The sequence below is a fragment of the Oryctolagus cuniculus genome, chromosome 13 (genome assembly GCF_051225735.1).
Source record: "Oryctolagus cuniculus isolate XC-2025 breed Fujian yellow rabbit chromosome 13, ASM5122573v1, whole genome shotgun sequence".
NCBI classification, from domain to species: domain Eukaryota; kingdom Metazoa; phylum Chordata; class Mammalia; order Lagomorpha; family Leporidae; genus Oryctolagus; species Oryctolagus cuniculus.
The window spans coordinates 1,022,597-1,039,642 of NC_142879.1; the positions used below are offsets into that span (position 1 = coordinate 1,022,597).

General features: G+C 52.1%; 2 protein-coding genes across 11 annotated transcripts in view; both read left to right on the forward strand.

The window, feature by feature from the left end:
- NPL (N-acetylneuraminate pyruvate lyase) overlaps positions 1 to 1,785 on the forward strand; it is a 33,732-nt gene extending 31,947 nt beyond the window's left edge. For 2 of the 9 annotated variants that reach the window (XM_089311957.1, XM_070055020.2), the window contains exons 12-13: positions 59 to 262; positions 877 to 1,785. In XM_089311957.1, the coding sequence (XP_089168083.1) occupies positions 59 to 231 (173 nt within the window). In that variant the 3' untranslated portion in view covers positions 232 to 262; positions 877 to 1,785. The remainder of the gene's footprint in view (positions 1 to 58; positions 263 to 876) is intronic. The other 7 variants (XM_089311958.1, XM_070055024.2, XM_070055027.2 and 4 more) reach the window with 4 other exon arrangements.
- Positions 1,786 to 5,451: 3,666 nt separating this feature from the next.
- DHX9 (DExH-box helicase 9) overlaps positions 5,452 to 17,046 on the forward strand; it is a 52,115-nt gene continuing 40,520 nt past the window's right edge. Inside the window, exons 1-3 of one of the 2 annotated variants that reach the window (XM_002723805.6) lie at positions 5,452 to 5,589; positions 9,326 to 9,458; positions 10,329 to 10,469. In XM_002723805.6, the coding sequence (XP_002723851.1) occupies positions 9,348 to 9,458; positions 10,329 to 10,469 (252 nt within the window). In that variant the 5' untranslated portion in view covers positions 5,452 to 5,589; positions 9,326 to 9,347. Of the gene's footprint in view, positions 5,590 to 9,306; positions 9,459 to 10,328; positions 10,470 to 17,046 lie in introns of both variants that reach the window. The other variant, XM_089311955.1, reaches the window with a different exon arrangement.

A 17,046-nucleotide genomic window follows, 5' to 3' on the forward strand; every position in this document is an offset into this window, starting at 1 on the left:
TCTGTGCTGGGACTGAGTACCTGCCACGCCTCTCCCTTCTGTGCTCGTATTTCTGCAGCTCCACCTCCGGCATCGCTGACCCTCTCGGTGTGTTTTCTCCGGTTGACCTCCCTGAATGTATGTTCTTCATCTCCAGTGTTCTTTCGGCTTCTTCCACCTCTCCCTGTCTCGATTCTTGGCCCTCTCGTAGGCCGTGGCTTGGTCCCTCCCTTTGTGCGAGGTGACTGTTAGCCCTGAGCTTCTGTTCTGGATTGTTCTGCAGGTAACCCGCTGCGCCCTGGGTTGTGAGGGGCCCTGCCGGGCGGGCTCACATTGGCCTGCGCAAGCACCCTTTACTTCTTTAGGTTAATGTCTTACTCCGCACCTGGGCCAGGTGTGGGATGCAGGTGTGATCCCTGGTTCAGCTGTGGCCCCCGCCTGGGGTCCTCCTGGAGGCCTGGCCACCAGTCTGACACGGGACTTTGAGTCCAGCTCCTCACCACACCCACACCATGGCTTTGTCTTTCGGCCTGTGCCACTGTGCCCCAGGGCCCCGAGACGGTGGCCTCCTAAGTGCCGCCTTCCCCAGGGACTTCACACAGGTGCTTGAGCTCAGGTCTGCTCTGCCTCCTGAGTCCGTCCTTGACCAAGTCAAACGCAAGGCTGCTGGCTCCTCCTCCTTCCACTGACCTCTCTGACACCTCCCCCCCCCCAACCCCCCCCCCCCGGCTTTCAGGTCCTTTGCCGCTCCCCTACACCTACTGAGTGGATCTGGACTGGGGCTTGCCCTTGGCCTTCACCCTGCCCGGCTGGGTGGTCCCTGGGAGTGGGAGCCCTTGGGCGTCTGGGGAAGTGCAGGTGGCCACTCACATCGCCTCACGGATCTCTCCCGGGCAGGTTTCGGAGTGTCACAGACCAAGGCCATCATGACGCTGGTCTCAGGGATCCCCATGGGCCCACCCCGGCTGCCCCTGCTGCGAGCCTCCAGTGAGTTCACGGAGAAGGCCGCGGCCAAGCTCAGGAGCCTGGACTTGCTCCCCCCAGCCGGCTCCCAGGAGGGAAGCTGGGAAGCCTGTGGCTAGTGCCTGACCATGGGGTTGAGACTCCGCCCACCATGCACGGTGCATTCTTCTCTCAGGGACTTTTCACATGAACTTGAACTGATCCCCGTCCTAGCACATGAAATCCCGTCAGTGCGTGGCTTGGGACCTACCACGAGCCTAAGTGTTCTCTTTCGTGAAGGGGCAAAACTCTCGGAGGAGTCCCAGGCTCATTGTTTCTGCAGTTTCTGTAGAGAAATTTCTGTGGGTGAAACAGCTCCCAGCGGAAAATCATGATTGATTGATCTACCTGCTTTAGGGAGCGCCCGTTATCTTGAAGTCTGGATCTTAATCCTATTTTAACATTGCCTAATTTTAAACCACTGTCATGTACACTTAACTTTAATAAACATTTGCTTGGGAGCTGGCGCTGTGGAGCAGCAGGTAAAAGCTGCCCCCTGTGACTCCGGCATCCCATATGGGCATTTAAGTCCCAGCTGCTCCACTTCCAATCCAGCTCCCTGCTTATGCACCTGGGAAAGCAGTGGAGCATGGCCCAGTTCCTTGGGCCCCTGCACCCACATGGGAGACCAGGATGAAGATCCTGGCTCCTGGCTTCAGATCTGCCCAGCTCCGGCCATCGCAGCCATTTAGGGAATGAACCAGCAGTTGGAAGACTCTCTCTCTCTCTCTCTCCCTCCCTCCCTCCCTCCCTTCCTCCCTCTCTGTAACTCTGCCTTTCAAATAAATAATCTTTTAAAAATCGTTTGAGTCTAGCCCTGAGCAGTTGCATTTGGACGGCATGTCACCTTTAATGCCACGTTAAGCGTGCCCGGACCCCACGTGACTAACAGGCCGCTCCCTTGGCCGTTCGGTGACCACCAGCCACGTGTCAGTTTCCCCCAGAAGACTGGGAGCCCATCACTTGCTTTGGCTTCCATAATCAGAGGGCCCTGTAAGGGGTGCCACAGTGTAGGGCTGACGGAGCCTAGAGAGGGGTCCCTAGGTCAGGGGGCATTGCCTTGGGGGGCTGTGTTCCCACGAGAGCAACTTGTTATCAGGCCCTGATCCTGACCCCGCCTGGCGACCTGAGCTCTCCCTCTGGTGCACACCAGGCACCATCAGGCCCTCAGCGCAGCGCGGAGCTGAAGCCAGCACCACGCCCGTGAGCCCCCACACCGGAGCTGGCGAGCCTCCTTTCTTTACTTGAGTGTTGTACACAGAAGTCAGCCCTCGGGCGACAGCTGACATCATCAGAGGAAAAGTGAAAGTGTTCAGGCAGGGTGGAGACAGAGCCAGCACCTGCCCACTCACCAACCAGGACAAGGTCTAGGTTTAGAGAAAACCAGCTAGAGGGGCCCGGGGCCTTCACGGTAACTAACGCAGAACCACTGCCCTTGTTCCTTGGAGATAACACGGCAGGGACAAGACGCAGCCTGGTCTTTCCATCAGCCCCTCCGATTGTACTGTTTGAAGCTTCTGCTTTGTACTTAATAAAATTTCACTTCTGCTCTCACCGTTGTGTCCCGTCTCGCCTGGCTCCTGGCTCAGTGCTTCGCCATGGTCCTTTCTCCCACCAGCCCATGGCAGCGGCCAGGGTTCCCTGCATGGGGCAAGCGAAGCCAGCTTGTGTTCTACTGCAAGTCCTCGACCAGTTCTGCGGGTTGTGCTGTAGGAATGAATCCGTCTTCCTTTCTTTTCACAATCTGATTAACAAAAGCTAACTGCCAACTTTGTGCCTAATTAGAATGATTGTTTTTAACATTTATTTATTTGAAAGGGTTATGGAGAGAGGGAGTGGCAGAGAGAGCGCTTCCATCTGCTGGTTCACTCCCTCCATAGCCACAATGGCCAGGGCTTGGCCAGGCCGATGTCAGGAGCTTCTTCTGGGTCTCCCACACGGGCAGCAGAGATCCAAACACTCGGCCCGTCTTCTGCTGCATTAACAGGGAGCGGGGTGAGACATGGGGCGGCAGGAATGTGAGTCGGCACCCATAGGGGCCGCCGGCACTGCAGGTGGCATTCAGCCCACAAACAACGTTTAAACAAACAGTGCTCGCTAAAGAACCCCAGGGACTGACGGCAGGGAAGCGACTGGAGTCACAAGGCCCGTCTGGAACTAGACCCACCTCCCGTGAATTGCTAGATCTTGGCTCAAAGATTCTAGCAGCAAACTCTTCCCAGCATGCCTTGGAAGTCTGCCTGTCACCGAGCCCCTGCTGTTGCCTACCTCCCCCCCCCCCGCCCCACCCAATAGTCCTTTAAAAATGCTCTTTCCTAGCAAGGGGGGGAAGAACTGGGACTAGATGTCTGCTTCCCCCGGTCCGGTGGCCTCCTGGGTAACCCTGTCTCCCTACTTCAACTCTTGCCTCGGATGCATTGGCCATTTAGTGCTAAGAAGGCTGGGCCTAATTCTTCAGTATTGTTTATGGGGGTGGGTAGGGGCCCCCAAATTATGTTGCAGAGGTCAAGAACCCTGGCCGGGCTCAGAGAGACCACCGGCTGGATTCAGAATACAACTGGAGATGCAGAGGTGAGCGGGAGAGCAGGGTTTGTTGAAAGGCAAAGGGACAGAACACACGTGGTGTGGGTGACATCCAGCTGAACCGTCCTGTTTATCGGGTCAGGAGGTGCTCAGCACAGGGTGACCTCCGGGCATTTGGGGCATGATGGGGGGGGGGCTCAGCTGCCTGAGGAGGAGTGGCTGTGCCGGTCTCAGGGGGCGGTGGGACTGGGGCAGGGCACATGGCGTGGGGGTGGGCAGTCCTTAGCTCCTTGCCCCTCACTGACTCCCTGCCTAGCCCCGAGCTCCCGCCTGTGCTGAGTGACCGTGCGTCCAGACTGTCCGACTCACAGAGGCGCTCAGTGCCCGGGGCTCATCTCCGCAGCCTCCGGGTGCGCCACCTCAACAGCCCAAAGCATGGAGCAGCAAGAGCTCCGGTCTGTCCCTGCGGGCACCTCCGCTCCAGCAGCACAGATGCACGGGGAAGACTGCCCGGCCGAGCCAGGCAGGGAAGCAGGCGGATGCCCCCGTCTCTGTCTCCCAGCCCGTCCATGCCAATCCAGCACGCCCGCCTCCCTAGGGCGCACCTGGTCTCCCACACTACACAGGAGACGCCGTGAGGTCAGGTGCCTGTGGGGATGGGGAAGGGGGAAGTGTCTTCAAGCTCGGTGTCTCCCCCAAAGCTGTCTTTAGCAAGACAGAAGTGCCGATCTCAACCTTGTTTCTAGAAGTTACTATGCCACCCTTCAGATGGCACTGTTGCACAGCCCCCAGAGGGCTGACCTTTGATGGCCCGTCCCCAGCTGCGCTCCGCCAGTTTCCCGCATCTGCCTCTCTCAGGTCCCTCCTGGCTTTGCTCACCGCCTCGCCCTGCGTGGGGTGGCACCGAGGTCGCCTGTCCTCGCCTGCCTCACCTGTGGGACCCGGCGGCCCTCCCCTTGCCCTCTGTGGACACCCAGTCCCGGGCAGCTTCTCTCCTATGGGGTGACTGCACGACGCATTCTCATTCTCCCACTAAGTGCAGCCTGCTCTTGGTCTTAGCCTCTGCTTTGAATTACCGCAGGAGGCTGGGGGTGCAGACCAGGACTTAGAATGAAAACGGGGACACAGTTCTGTACGGCCATAAGTAAAACCGCCGCCTGCAGTGCCGGCATCCCACAGGGGCGCCGGTTCCAGTCCCGGCTGCTCCACTTCCCATCCAGCTCTCTGCTATGGCCTGGGAAGGCAGTGGAAGATGGCCCAAGGCCTTGGGCCCCTGCACCTGCGTGGGAGACCCGGATGGAGCTCCTGGTTCCTGGCTTCTTATCGGCGCAGCTCCGGCCGTTGCGGCCATCTGGGGAGTGAACCATTGGATGGAAGACCTCTCTGTGTCTCTAACTCTGCCTGTCAAATCTTTTTTTTTTTTTTTTTTTTTTTTGACAGGCAGAGTTAGAGAGAGAGAGACAGAGACTAGAACCCGGGGTGCCGGCGCCGCAGGCGGATTAGCCTAGTGAGCCACGGCGCCGGCCATCAAATAAATCTTAAAAAAAAAAAAAAAACCCACACAACAAAAACCCATTTGCACGTGGGTATACGGGAGCAAGACGGGCGGGACCCCGAGGCCGACGGGCTGGGCGGGCTGAGGGGAAGGCGCGGGCGGGGGCGGCAGGGAGGAGACGGGGAGCGGCAGCGCGGTGCACGGCCGGCTCGCTCCGGCGGAAGCAGGTTTCCCACAGAAATGCAAATTTCCTTCACAAAGGGACAGCCGGTCAGCCCAGCCCCGTCCGCGGTTTCTCAGAACCTGACAAAGAGCTACACCGCGGGCCGCCCCTCTGGGAGCCCGCGCAACCGGAAGGCCCCCGCCGCCGGGGCGGGGCGTCACCGGAAGAGGCGGGGCCGCGGTCTCCTGGGCGACGGCGCAGCGGCGCGGCCCTGCCCGGGGGGGGCACGCTTCAGCGCGCCGTCTACGCATGCGCCCGGTGGTCCCGCCCCTCGTGCCGCCGTCGGCCATTTCGCTGCTGTTTCCTCAGTGCAGCCTGGGCGTGAGGGCGTGCGTCCGGCCACTGTGCGGAGCGGCGAGCGGTCCCGGTGAGGGAGCGGGTCCCGGGAGGGAGCGGGCGCTCGTCCGGCCTCCGTGCGGGGCGGGAAGCGGGCCCCACGAGGGAGCGGGCGTGTGAGGGGCGGGCGCCCGGGCTCCGTGCGGGGCGGCGAGCCGGCGGGTGAGAGCGGGCGTCAGGCATCTGTGCGGGGCGGGGAGCCGGCGGGTGAGGGGCGGGGAGCGGGCGAGTGAGGGGCGGGCGTCAGGCCTCCGTGTGGGGCGGGTGAGGGCGGGCGTCAGGCCTCCGTGCGGGGCGGGGAGCGGGCCCTGCGAGGGAGCGGGCGGGTGAGGGGCGGGCGCCCGGGCTCCGTGCGGGGCGGGGAGCCGGCGGGTGAGAGCCGGCGTCAGGCCTCCGTGCGGGGCGGGGAGCGGGCTCTGCGAGGGAGCGGGCGGGTGAGGGGCGGGCGTCAGGCCTCCGTGCGGGGCGGGGAGCGGGCGGGTGAGGGCGGGCGTCAGGCCTCCGTGCGGGGCGGGGAGCGGGCGGGTGAGGGCGGGCGTCAGGCCTCCGTGCGGGGCGGGGAGCGGGCCCTTGTGAGGGAGCGGGCGGGCGTCAGGCATCCAGGCCTCCGTGCGGGGCGGGTGAGGGCGGGCGTCAGGCACCCAGGCCTCCGTGCGGGGCGGGGAGCGGGCCCTTGTGAGGGAGCGGGCGATCATCCGGCCTCGGTGCGGGGCTGGGAGCGGGCCGGTGGATGAGGGGCCCTGCCTCGGCCCGGGGCCTGCCGCCCCCTCCCCGCCCCCTCCTGTCCCCGGACTGCCCTCGCCCGCTCCCACGCGGGAGGGGTCGCCGGCCTGCTGCACTGGGTCCCGTCCCTGGCCCCTGTCCTTACCTCTCAGGGGAAGTGAGGGCGACAGAGCGGCTGGCCCGCGGGTGGGGGCGTCTGGGGGCCAGTGAGGAGGATTGAGGAGTCCGTGGCCACACAGGCGGATCTGCAGCAGCACTGCCAGTTAGGAGTCTTAACTGTTAGGGGGGTGGGGGGTCGGGGACTTCCAACCTGAGTAAGTTGGCCAGGAGCCCAGCAGGTGCGGGAGAGGGAGTGCCCCGTTCTGCCTGGGCTGCGTGTTACGGTGCAGACGGCTGTGAGCCTGCCGCGGACCAGCCAGCTTGGGAAGCTTCAGTAGAAAGGTCCCAAGTGTTTGTTATGTATGTGCGGTATGATTGTTTCAGAGTTAAATGACTGTGGAGGAAGAGAGGAATTTGATATTGCAATTCTTCAAAGTTCATGTTACCCTGAGAACTTGTTTTTTAAATGAATTATTCAGGGGTGGAATTTCCAGAGCTTCCCGTGGCTCTTCTGTTAATGGGCTGTTCCTTCAGGTGACCCAGCAGGGCTAGACTTGGCCACCGAGTAAGCCTAGCGGGTTTATGCAGGGAGCAGGCGCGTGGTACGGACTTGAGTACTGACCGAGGGCTCTGGACGTGAACAGAAGACGAGACTGACTGCTGGTAACAGATCTCCTCCCAGGAAACAGCGCACTTTCTCTGGCTTGAACGTGGTCTCCAGCATCTTGCTTGTTGCCTAGACTCCTTGTAAACGCATAGGCTCCAGCAGGGAAGTGCGAAGCATGTGCTGCACCTGAGGGAGATGTCTCTCAGACCGGAAGGAATAAGAGGTCCTGAAGCAGATACTGGGTGCAGATATTACCTTCACAGCGCCAAGAAAGGAGTGCTTACTGTGTCTGCTAGCACTCAGAATCAGAATGAGAATAAATCATGGGGCTTATGCACGATGTGATGTACCCTTTCTTAATCTAGAAGTTGGGTTTGAATTCAGATTCCCATTATGAGTGGCTTGGAACAGTTCTGTAAAGTGCAGTAATAGGATCTATCCTGTTGTGAAAAGAAAATGAGTTACTACACATGAGGTACCAATTGTAGGAGATTATATAAACTATTTGTTAAACATTCATAGTCCCCAAAGGCTAGGCACTATTTCTTTCCAGTTTTGATTTTTTTTATAGATTTAATTATTATCATGGCTTGACACTAGATTTTGGCAGTGCCTTGTATTTTTTTTTTTTTTTTTAAATTTTTTACAGATAGAGTTAGGCAGTGAGAGAGAGAGAGAAAAGTCTTCCTTCTGTTGGTTCACTCCCCAAATGGCCGCAACAGCCGGAGCTACGCCAATCCAAAGCCAGGAGCCAGGTGCTTCCTCCTGGTCTCCCACACGGATGCAGGGCCCCAAGCACTTGGGCCCTCCTCCACTGCCCTCTTGGGCCACAACAGAGAGCTGGTCTGGAAGAGGAGCAACTGGGACTAGAACCCAGCACCCATATGAGATGCCGGCGCCGCAGGTGGAGGATTAACCAAGTGAGCCACGGCGCCAGCCCTCCAGTTTTGATTTTATATATATTTGTATGTAGTTCAAAATATACAGTGTTGTATCCTTATGTCAGAAGCTTTCCGCTTACGTCATTAAAATTTCTTCCTGGGCAATTTTTTAAAAAGATTTAGTTATTTGAAAGAGAGGAATCTTCCAACCGCAGGTTCACTCCGGACAGTTGAAATGGTGATGGCTGCAGTGGCCATTGCTTGGCCAGGCCAAAGGCAGGAATTTTTTTTTTTTAAGATTTTATTTATTTATTTGAGAGGTAGAGTTAACAGACTGAGAGGGAGAGATAGAGAAAGGTCTTCCTTCCACTGATTTACTCCCCAAATGACCGCAACGGCTGGAGCTGCACTAATTCGAAGCCAGGATCCAGGAGTTTCCTCCAGGTCTCCCAGGTGGATGCAGGGCCCCAAGGACTTGGGCCATCTTTTCCTCCTTTCCCAGGCCATAGCAGGGAGCTGGATCAGAAGAGGAGCAGCCAGGACTAGAACTGGTGTCCATATGGGATGCCAGCCCTGCAGGCGGAGAATTAACGCACTGTGCTGCAGTGCCTGCCCCTAAAGGCAGGAGCTTCATGCAGGTCTCCCACATAGCTGCAGGGGCCCAAACATTTGGACCATCTCTGCTTTTCCTAAGCCATTAGCAGGGATCTGGAAATGGAGCAACTGTGACACAAACTGGTGCCCATACGGAATGCTGGCGTCACAGGCGGCGGCTTTACTGCTATGCCACAACACCATTGTAAATCAGGATATTTTCTTGGGTGTGTTAATATTCTCAAGTCTTTTATCTTGACAGTTGATAGTCATTTGAAATTTGTATTATTTTCATGTTTTCTCACTGAACTTCAGGGAGAAAATGTGTTCTGGTTTTCAGTGGAAAACTGTTAAAGGATTCCAGAAATAATGAAATTAAAATTGACTAAGTTAGCTGTATTAACTAAATCATTTGCCATCAGGTAATTTATCTTCTGCAGTCTGAAACTGATGAGATTTTTAATAGGTTCAGAATCTGCTCAAATATAGAAGTTCAGCCAAACAGCTTCAGTAAAAGAATCTTGAAAAGTACAGAGACGACACCTATCCTTCATATCATAAAAGGAAATCTCTCCTGATTTATAGTCTAGGAAAATGCTGACCCTCCTGTGTGCTGCTACCAGCAGAAGCTGGGTTCTCCTGGGACCCAGGGCAACACATCCATTTGTGGCGCGTTGCCCAGTTGCCCAGACGCTGTCCTGGACTGAGGCCTGATTCTGCTGGTTCCTTCTTCCTAGACAATTTTAATTGCATGATGGATTATACTGTACTTAATTTGGATTCTCAGCAGTTTACAATTTTTGCAAATACTATGCTGTTTAACCAACTTTAGTGGGGTTTTTAGTTGTTTTTCGTTTTTTTAGGTTTGAAGAACACACCTGAATCATGGGGGACGTTAAAGATTTTCTGTATGCCTGGTGTGGCAAAAGGAAGATGACCCCATCCTATGAAATTAGAGCCGTTGGGAACAAAAACAGGCAGAAATTCATGTGTGAGGTACTGAAGAGTATTGTCTACTTATGAAGCTCAATTTGGGATTAAGAGCATTTTGTGTTAAGAAATGTGTATTGCACGTTGAAGAAGAGCAGTTCTTGTTTTTGTTTTTAAAGATTTATTTATGTATTTGAAAGGTATGAGAGGCGGCAAGAGAAGTCTTCCATCTAATGGTTCACTCCCCAGATGGCCGCAGTGGCCATAGCCATAGCTGGGCCACATCGAAGAAAGGAGCCAGGAGCTTCACCCAGGTCTCCCACATGGGTGCAGGAGCCCAAGCACTTGGGCCACTTTCCGCTGCTTCCCCAGTCTCATTGGCAGGGAGCTTTAGTGGAGCCAGAGCCTGTTTGGGATGCAGGTGCGGCAGGTGGTGGCTTTACCCACTACACCATGGCACCAGCCCCCAGAGTAGTTCTTTATTGTTATTTGATGGCTATTCTGTTCATCAACAATCTGGTGGTAAATTATTCTAATTGGAACCTGGAGCTTTCTCAGTACCAGTAGGATGAGTGCAGAAGCTGGATCAGTTTGCAGTTCTACTTCTTTAGAAAGTGGAACCCTTGATTGCTAAGTAAACACAGATGGAGAGCTGCTGTTGGATGTTATAAAGTTGGGTTTTATTCTGGAACCTTTTATTATGTGCAAAGAGATCAGCTGTATAAGTTGATTTGGATTACTTATCATTGGACAATACAGTTCAGCCTTTTTCATAAATTTATTCCATGGAATCTCTTAGCTGTGCTAGTTCTGCTATAGTCATAGAATATGTTTCGAGAAGTCAGCTATTTGTTATTTCTTAATAACTGAATTGTGTATTTTTAAATCCTGGAGTACCCCGGCAGATCTCTTGATACACCTTTTTTTGGCTTCAAGGTCCGAGTGGAAGGATACAATTACACTGGCATGGGCAATTCCACCAATAAGAAGGACGCGCAGAGCAATGCCGCCAGAGACTTTGTTAACTATCTGGTGCGAATAAATGAAGTCAAGAGTGAAGAAGTCCCGGCTATTGGGGTAAGGACTTGTGGCCAGGCATTTTATTTGTGTGTTTTTTTGGGGGAGTGAAAAATAGTTTCCCTCTACCCTTCTAAGTTCTTGGGCTGTGTTATGAGTTAAATTAACATGACAGATTAACAGAGGAAAAGGATTACAAATTTATTACAAGCAAAGGGTCATTGCATGAAAAAAAAGGAATGTTTAAACCCGACAGGTTTAGAAGCTTACACGTGAGTTCCTTGATGCTTGGTGTACATGCAATACAAACTGCACGTGAGTTAGGAATGCTCACTTTTCTGTAGACTGTAGGTTTCTCGGGATGTGATACCAGCATAAGCTGAGGAGGATCTGTATTCTCTTCTGAGGCTTCAGAAGAACAGGTGATAGGATGGCTGGGTGGGTGTCAGCCTCTAATTGCCTGTCTTAGGGATACTGTTAATCTTCCCAGGTTGATACGTTTCATTCATTCATTCATGCAGCAATTTTTTCATTGTCTAGTAATACTCTAAACTTTAAACACAACATTTTTAATGAAAAAAATTAGTAACATTTTAATTTTTTTAAAAAGAGAGTGCTCCAATCTACCTTCTTACTCCCCAGATGCACACAATGCCCAGGCCAAAGCTGAGAGCAGGTACTCTATCCAGATTTCCCATGTAAGTGGCAGGGTCTGAATTAGCAGGAAGCTGGAGTCAAAACAGCTGGATACGGAACTCTCATACAGCACATCAGTGGCTCTTATCTGGTAGGCCAAATACCACTCCAGTGTAACACTAAGTAGAATGTAAAATTTAGCAACTTTTTTTCAAAGATTTATTTATTTGAAAGAGTGACAGATGTCTTTTATTGTCTAGTTCACTCCCCAGATGCCCACGGCTGCCTAGGCCAGGCCAGGCAGAACTCCCATCTGGGTCTCCCGTGTGGGTGGCAGGCACCTAAAGTACCTGAGCCAGCGTCCTCTAGCTCCTGGGTGCATTAGCAGGAAGGTGAATTGGAAGGATAGATTAGCCAGACTCCAGTATGGAATGCAAACCTCCCAAAGGGGCTTAACCAAACCCTTTGCGCCACAGCACCACCACCAAATCAGCAAGATTACATACATGTGCTTCCATTAACAATTCTCATAGAGCAGAAAGTAAGCTGTATTTTGTGCAATGGAGTATCATATCATTTTTTTTTTTTTTAGTTTATTTATTTATCTGAAAGAGTTGAAGAGAGAGAGATCTTCCATCCACTGGTTCACTTTCCAAAAGTCTGCAATGGCCAGTATTGGGCCCAGCTGAAGCCAGGAGCCAGCAACTTCATCCAGGTCTCCTGTGTAGGTGCAGGGGCCCAAGGACTTGGGCCATCTTCCACTGTTTTACTGAATGCCTTGGCAGGAAGCTGGATCAGGAGTGGAGCAGCTGGGACTTGAGCTGGCACCCATGGAATCCCATATGGAATGTTGCAGGTGGTAGCTCAACCCCCTATGCCACAGTGCAGGCCCCTCATCTTTTATGCCATAATTAATCGTGTAGCTATGCAGCACATACCCCTCTTGTATTTTTTGGTATTTTGCTTTTAAGATTGTTTATTTGAAACGCAGAGTTACAAAGAAAGGTCTTCCATCTGCTGGTTCACTCTCCAAATGGCTGCAACGACTGGAGGTGGGCTGATCCCAAGCCAAGAGCAAAGAGCTTCTTCCAGGTCTCCCACATGGATGAAGGTGCCAAAGGACCTGGGCCGTCTCCCACTGCTTTCCCAGGCCATAACAGGGAGCTGAATTGGAAGTGGAGCAGCTGGGACTCAAACTGGCCCCGATATGGGATGCTGGCACTGCAGACAGTGGCTTTACCTGCTACAGCCACAGTGCCAGCCCCTATAATTTTTTTTTTTTTAAAGATTTATTTATTTACTTGAAAGAGTTACACAGAGAAAAGGAGAGGCAGAGAGAGAGGTCTTCCATCTACTGGTTCACTCCCCATTTGGCTGCAACAGCTGGAGCTGTGCCGATCTTAAGCCAGGAACCTCCTGCTGGTCTGCCATGCAGGCGCAGGGACCCAAGCACCTGGGCCATCTTCCACTGCTCTCCCAGGCCACAGCAGAGAGCTGGATCGGAAGTGGAGCAGCTGGGACTCGAACCGGTGCCCACATGGGATGCCAGCACTGCAGGCGGTGGCCTTTACCTGCCATGCCACCATGCCGGCCCTCCCTATAATTGTTTAAATTAATAGTGTAACCTATTTGAACCTTTCCCATTAAAGCCCGGACTATGTGTGTACTTCCTCTCCCTTCCTCTGCTGCAGCTACACTGTCCTTGTAATTCTCACCTTTCTGCCTCGTTACTTCTGTATTCAGCGCTGCTTCTCCTAGAGGACACTTGAGGCAGGGACAGTAGTTAAGGTTATAAACTCACTGCAGCCCTCACACTGTGTTGTTTCTTATCCCCTTCACAGCTGCATTTCTCTCCAGAGCATTGACATTAAATGGAGTGCTTCTCAGCAGGAGACTGTCTCCCAGGGATGCTTGACGGTGGAGACGCTTTAGGAATGGAGTGGGCATGGTGGTGCAGTGGGTTAAAGTGCTCCTCGGGACACCTGCATTCTGTATCAGTGCCAGTTCAGCTCTCTGCTAATGTGCTTTGGTCTGAAGCAGGTGATGGCTCCAGTGACTGGGTTCAGGGCAAAGTTCCGGGCTCCTGACTTCAGCCCTGGCTGTTGGCATTATTTGGGGAGTAAATCAACAGAGAGATAATCTCTCTTTCTGTCACTGTGCCTTTGAAGTAAATAAATAAATCTTTATTAAACAAAACTAGAGGGAGCCACTGTCTTCTAGCAGGTGGAGGCCGGGGTTGCTGCTAATTAATTGTATAGCAAACTTGACAGTATCCTACAACAAAGAATTAGCTGCCTAAAGCGTCCGTTGTACCAAGTTGGGGAACTTCTGACCTAATTTATTTTTGTTGCCTAGATCCTCATGTTAACATGTCAGTTCATGAAGCAGGGATTTTGTCTGTTTTTAGCTTGTTGCTGTGTCTTAGCATCTAGAATAGTTCCTACTATATTAAGCACGGAAATGTTTTGTTTGAATGAATGAAAAATAAGAGCATGTATTTGAAAAAAAAAAAAGATCACAAATCCATTTCTACTTTGAGCTACCATCCAAGGAAAACCTTTTTTTTTTAATTTATTTTAAAGATTTATTTATTTATTTGAAAGAGTCACACAGAGAAGAGGCAGAGAGAAAGAGGTCTTCGATCTGTTGGTTCACTCCCCAGTTGGCCACAACGGCTGGAGCTGCGCTGATCTGAAGCCAGGAGCCAGGTGCTTCTCCTGGTCTCCCATGCAGGTGCAGGGCCCAAGCACTTGGACCATCCTCCACTGCCTTCCCGGTCCACAGCAGAGAGCTGGCCTGGAAGAGGAGCAACTGGGACAGAATCCGGCACCCCAGCCGGGACTAGAACCTGGGGTGCCAGCACCGCAGTTGGAGGATTAGCAAAGTGAGCCGCGGCGGCGGCCAAGATAGTGCTTTTCTGAACATAACAATGCTATTATGAAACCTACAAGTAAAAGAGTAATTGCTCATAGATACAGAAACTGTTTTCATTAATTTTAGTTTAATCATGTAAATATGATATGCATATACTGCAGTTGTTGCTATCTCTTAAGGCTTTCCCTGTCTTGAGTTTCTGTCTCTTTCCTCTCATTGTTTGATTTTCCATTGCAATTAGTTTGTTGGAAACTGGGTCATTTATTCCTTAGTTTCCCAGGCTGGATTTTTGTAGGTGACTTTCCTCTGGGTCCTGTCAGGTCATATTCAGAAAGGAAGAGGTAAGAGCAGTATTGTTTGCAATAGAAGGTGTGTAGCAGGATGTCATTAGCCAATGTTGATCATGGTGAGGTCCATTATTTCATTACAGGTACCTCTGATTTGGTTTTGTGTGTGTGTAGTTAAAGGGGGAGGGGTGTTTAGCCTCCCCCTTTAGTGGTTAAGATGCTGGAGTCCTATATCAGAGTGCCTGAGTTCAATTCCCAGCTGTGGCTCCTGACTCCAGCTTCCTGCTATCCATGTAAGAGACCTGGATTGCATTCCTGGCTCTGGACTCCAGCACCGTTGTTTGTTTGTTTTTAACTCAGAGTTACACAGAGAGGAGAGGCAGATAGAGAGAGGTCTTCCATCTGATGGTTCATTCCCCAATTGGCCACAACAGCCAGAGCTGCGCCAATCTGAAGCCAGAAGCTTCTTCTGGGTCTCCATGGGTGCAGGGGCCCAATCACTTGGGCCATCTTCCACTGCTTTCCCAGGCCACAGCAGAGAGCTGGATTGGAAGTGGAAGAGCCGGGACTAAAACCAGCACCCATATGGGATGCCGGCGCTTCAGGCCAAGGCATTAACCCATTGTGCCACAGTGCCGGCCCCCAAAGCTTAGAGAAAAATAATAGAGCAAAGTTTGAGTTTGAACTGATGCTACGGAGCCTTTAGTTAACCTCATCGTACAGCTGAGTATCCTTTTTTCCCAAACCAGAAGCTTCTGTTGGTGTGGTGCTCCAGCATAATCCCTCCCTTGCTCTACTCAGCAGTACACGTAACAGCAGCCTCCTGCGGTAAATCGCACTGTGGGTTACCACCCCAGTGTCGTCGTTGGGAAGTTTCACTGTTTTGCGGTTCTTTTCATATTAAAAGTCTATCCCACTACAGCTACACTTGAAGTAATGACTCTCCTTGATTATATCATCATTGTAGATAGGATTCATGATGCTTTTGGTTTTTAGGGATTGCCCTTTTAATATTAGGTCCTATAAAAAGCTTTTATTCCTGCCTTCTCCTTTTTCTTTCTCTCCATCTGCTTTTTAAAATTTCTTTTTAAGACTTATTTATTTGAAAGGCAGAGTTACAGAGAGGGGGAGACGGAGAGAGAATCTTCCAGCCACTGGTTTACTCTTCAAATGGCTACAATGGCCAGGACTGGCCCATGTCAAAGCCAGGAGCCCAGTACTCCACCCAGTCCTCCCACTTGGTGCAGGGGTCATCTTCCCCTGCTTTCGCAGGTGCATCAGCAAGGAACTGGATCAGAAATAGAGCAGCTAGGTCTCAAACTGGCACCCATATGGGATGCCAGCGCCTTAGGAGGCAGCTTTTCCTACTACACCACAGCACTGGCTGCTGCCTTTTACCTTTATACCAGTGTGTTCAGTTAGCCTATGTTGCCAGATACTTGGTGGTTGATGTTAATGGCTTGGTTTGTTGTTGTTGTTGTTTTATTTGACAGGTAGAGTTATAGACAGTGAAAAGGAGAGACAGAAAGATCTTCCTTTTGTGGGTTCACTCCCCAAATGGCCACTATGGCCGGCGCTGTGCCAATCTGAAGCCAGGACCAGGTGCTTCCTCCTGGTCTCCCATGCGGGTGCAGGGGCCCAAGCACTTGGGCCATCCTCCGGTGCCCTCCCAGGCCACAGCAGAGAGCTGGACTGGAAGAGGAGCAACCAGGAATAGAACCCGGCACCTGGTTTTTGTTTTTTAAAGGCTTGATTTTTTTTGAGCATTTTTATCAAGCAAAATTGAGCAGAAGCTACAGAGATTTCCCATATACCCTGCCCCACTGAAGCATAGCCCCCACCAGTGTCGTCATCACCAGAGTGATGTATCTGTTAGAATTGATGAACCCATACAAACATCATAGCATGAGAAATCTGTAGTTTACGTGGAGTTTACTGTTGGTGTTTTATGAGTTTGGACAGCTGTGTATGACTTCCATTACATATCATACAGAGTATTTTTACTGCCCTAAGAAATCTTTGTGTTCCACCTAATCATCTCTCGTTTTACAAACGTTAAAATATTGTGTGTGAAGAGCCGAGAGAGGGAGAGAAGGCATGCCCATCTGCTGGTGCACTCTAAAAGCATGCAGCAGAATCCAGGAGTCAGGGACTGTGGGGCTCCCACGTGGGTGACAGGGAACCACCTGCCTACGCCATCACCTGTTGCCTCCCAGTTTGTGTATTAGCAGAAAGCTGCAATCGAGCAGAACCAGAACTCGAACCCAGGCACTTTGATAACGGAGTGTGGGTAGACATCCCAGGTGGCATCTTAACTGCTAGACCAAACACTGACCTTCTCAATCATTCTTTCTTAAACCTCTTTTTTTTTTTTTTAAGTATTACAAATGGTGCTAACCTGAATAACTGTGCATGTGTGTTTTTGCTAGTGTGTCTGTGGGAGAGAGTGCGTGAAATGGCAGTGCTGAGTCAGGATACGTGCATATGTGATGTTTGCAGGCTGCTGTCATTTTCCTCTCTGGGGAAGGTGGAGATTTCTGCATTTCCATTAGCAGTGGTTTGTAACAGGGGTGATTATGGCGCCCTGTGGACATTTGGGAATGTCTGGAGAGGGTTTTGACTGTCAGGACTTAGAGGAAGAGGTGTGCTGGCGACCTCTAGAGGGGAGTGGCCATGGATACTGGTAATCTTAATACTAATGTGTGTGTTTGTCAGTCTGACGTATTCAGTGTACTAATGAGTAAAGTTGAACATCTTTGGTATTCAGCTGCTATCTGCACGTTTTTCTGTGAACTACGTATTTATATATCTACTCATTCCATTGAATTCTTGGTCTTCTA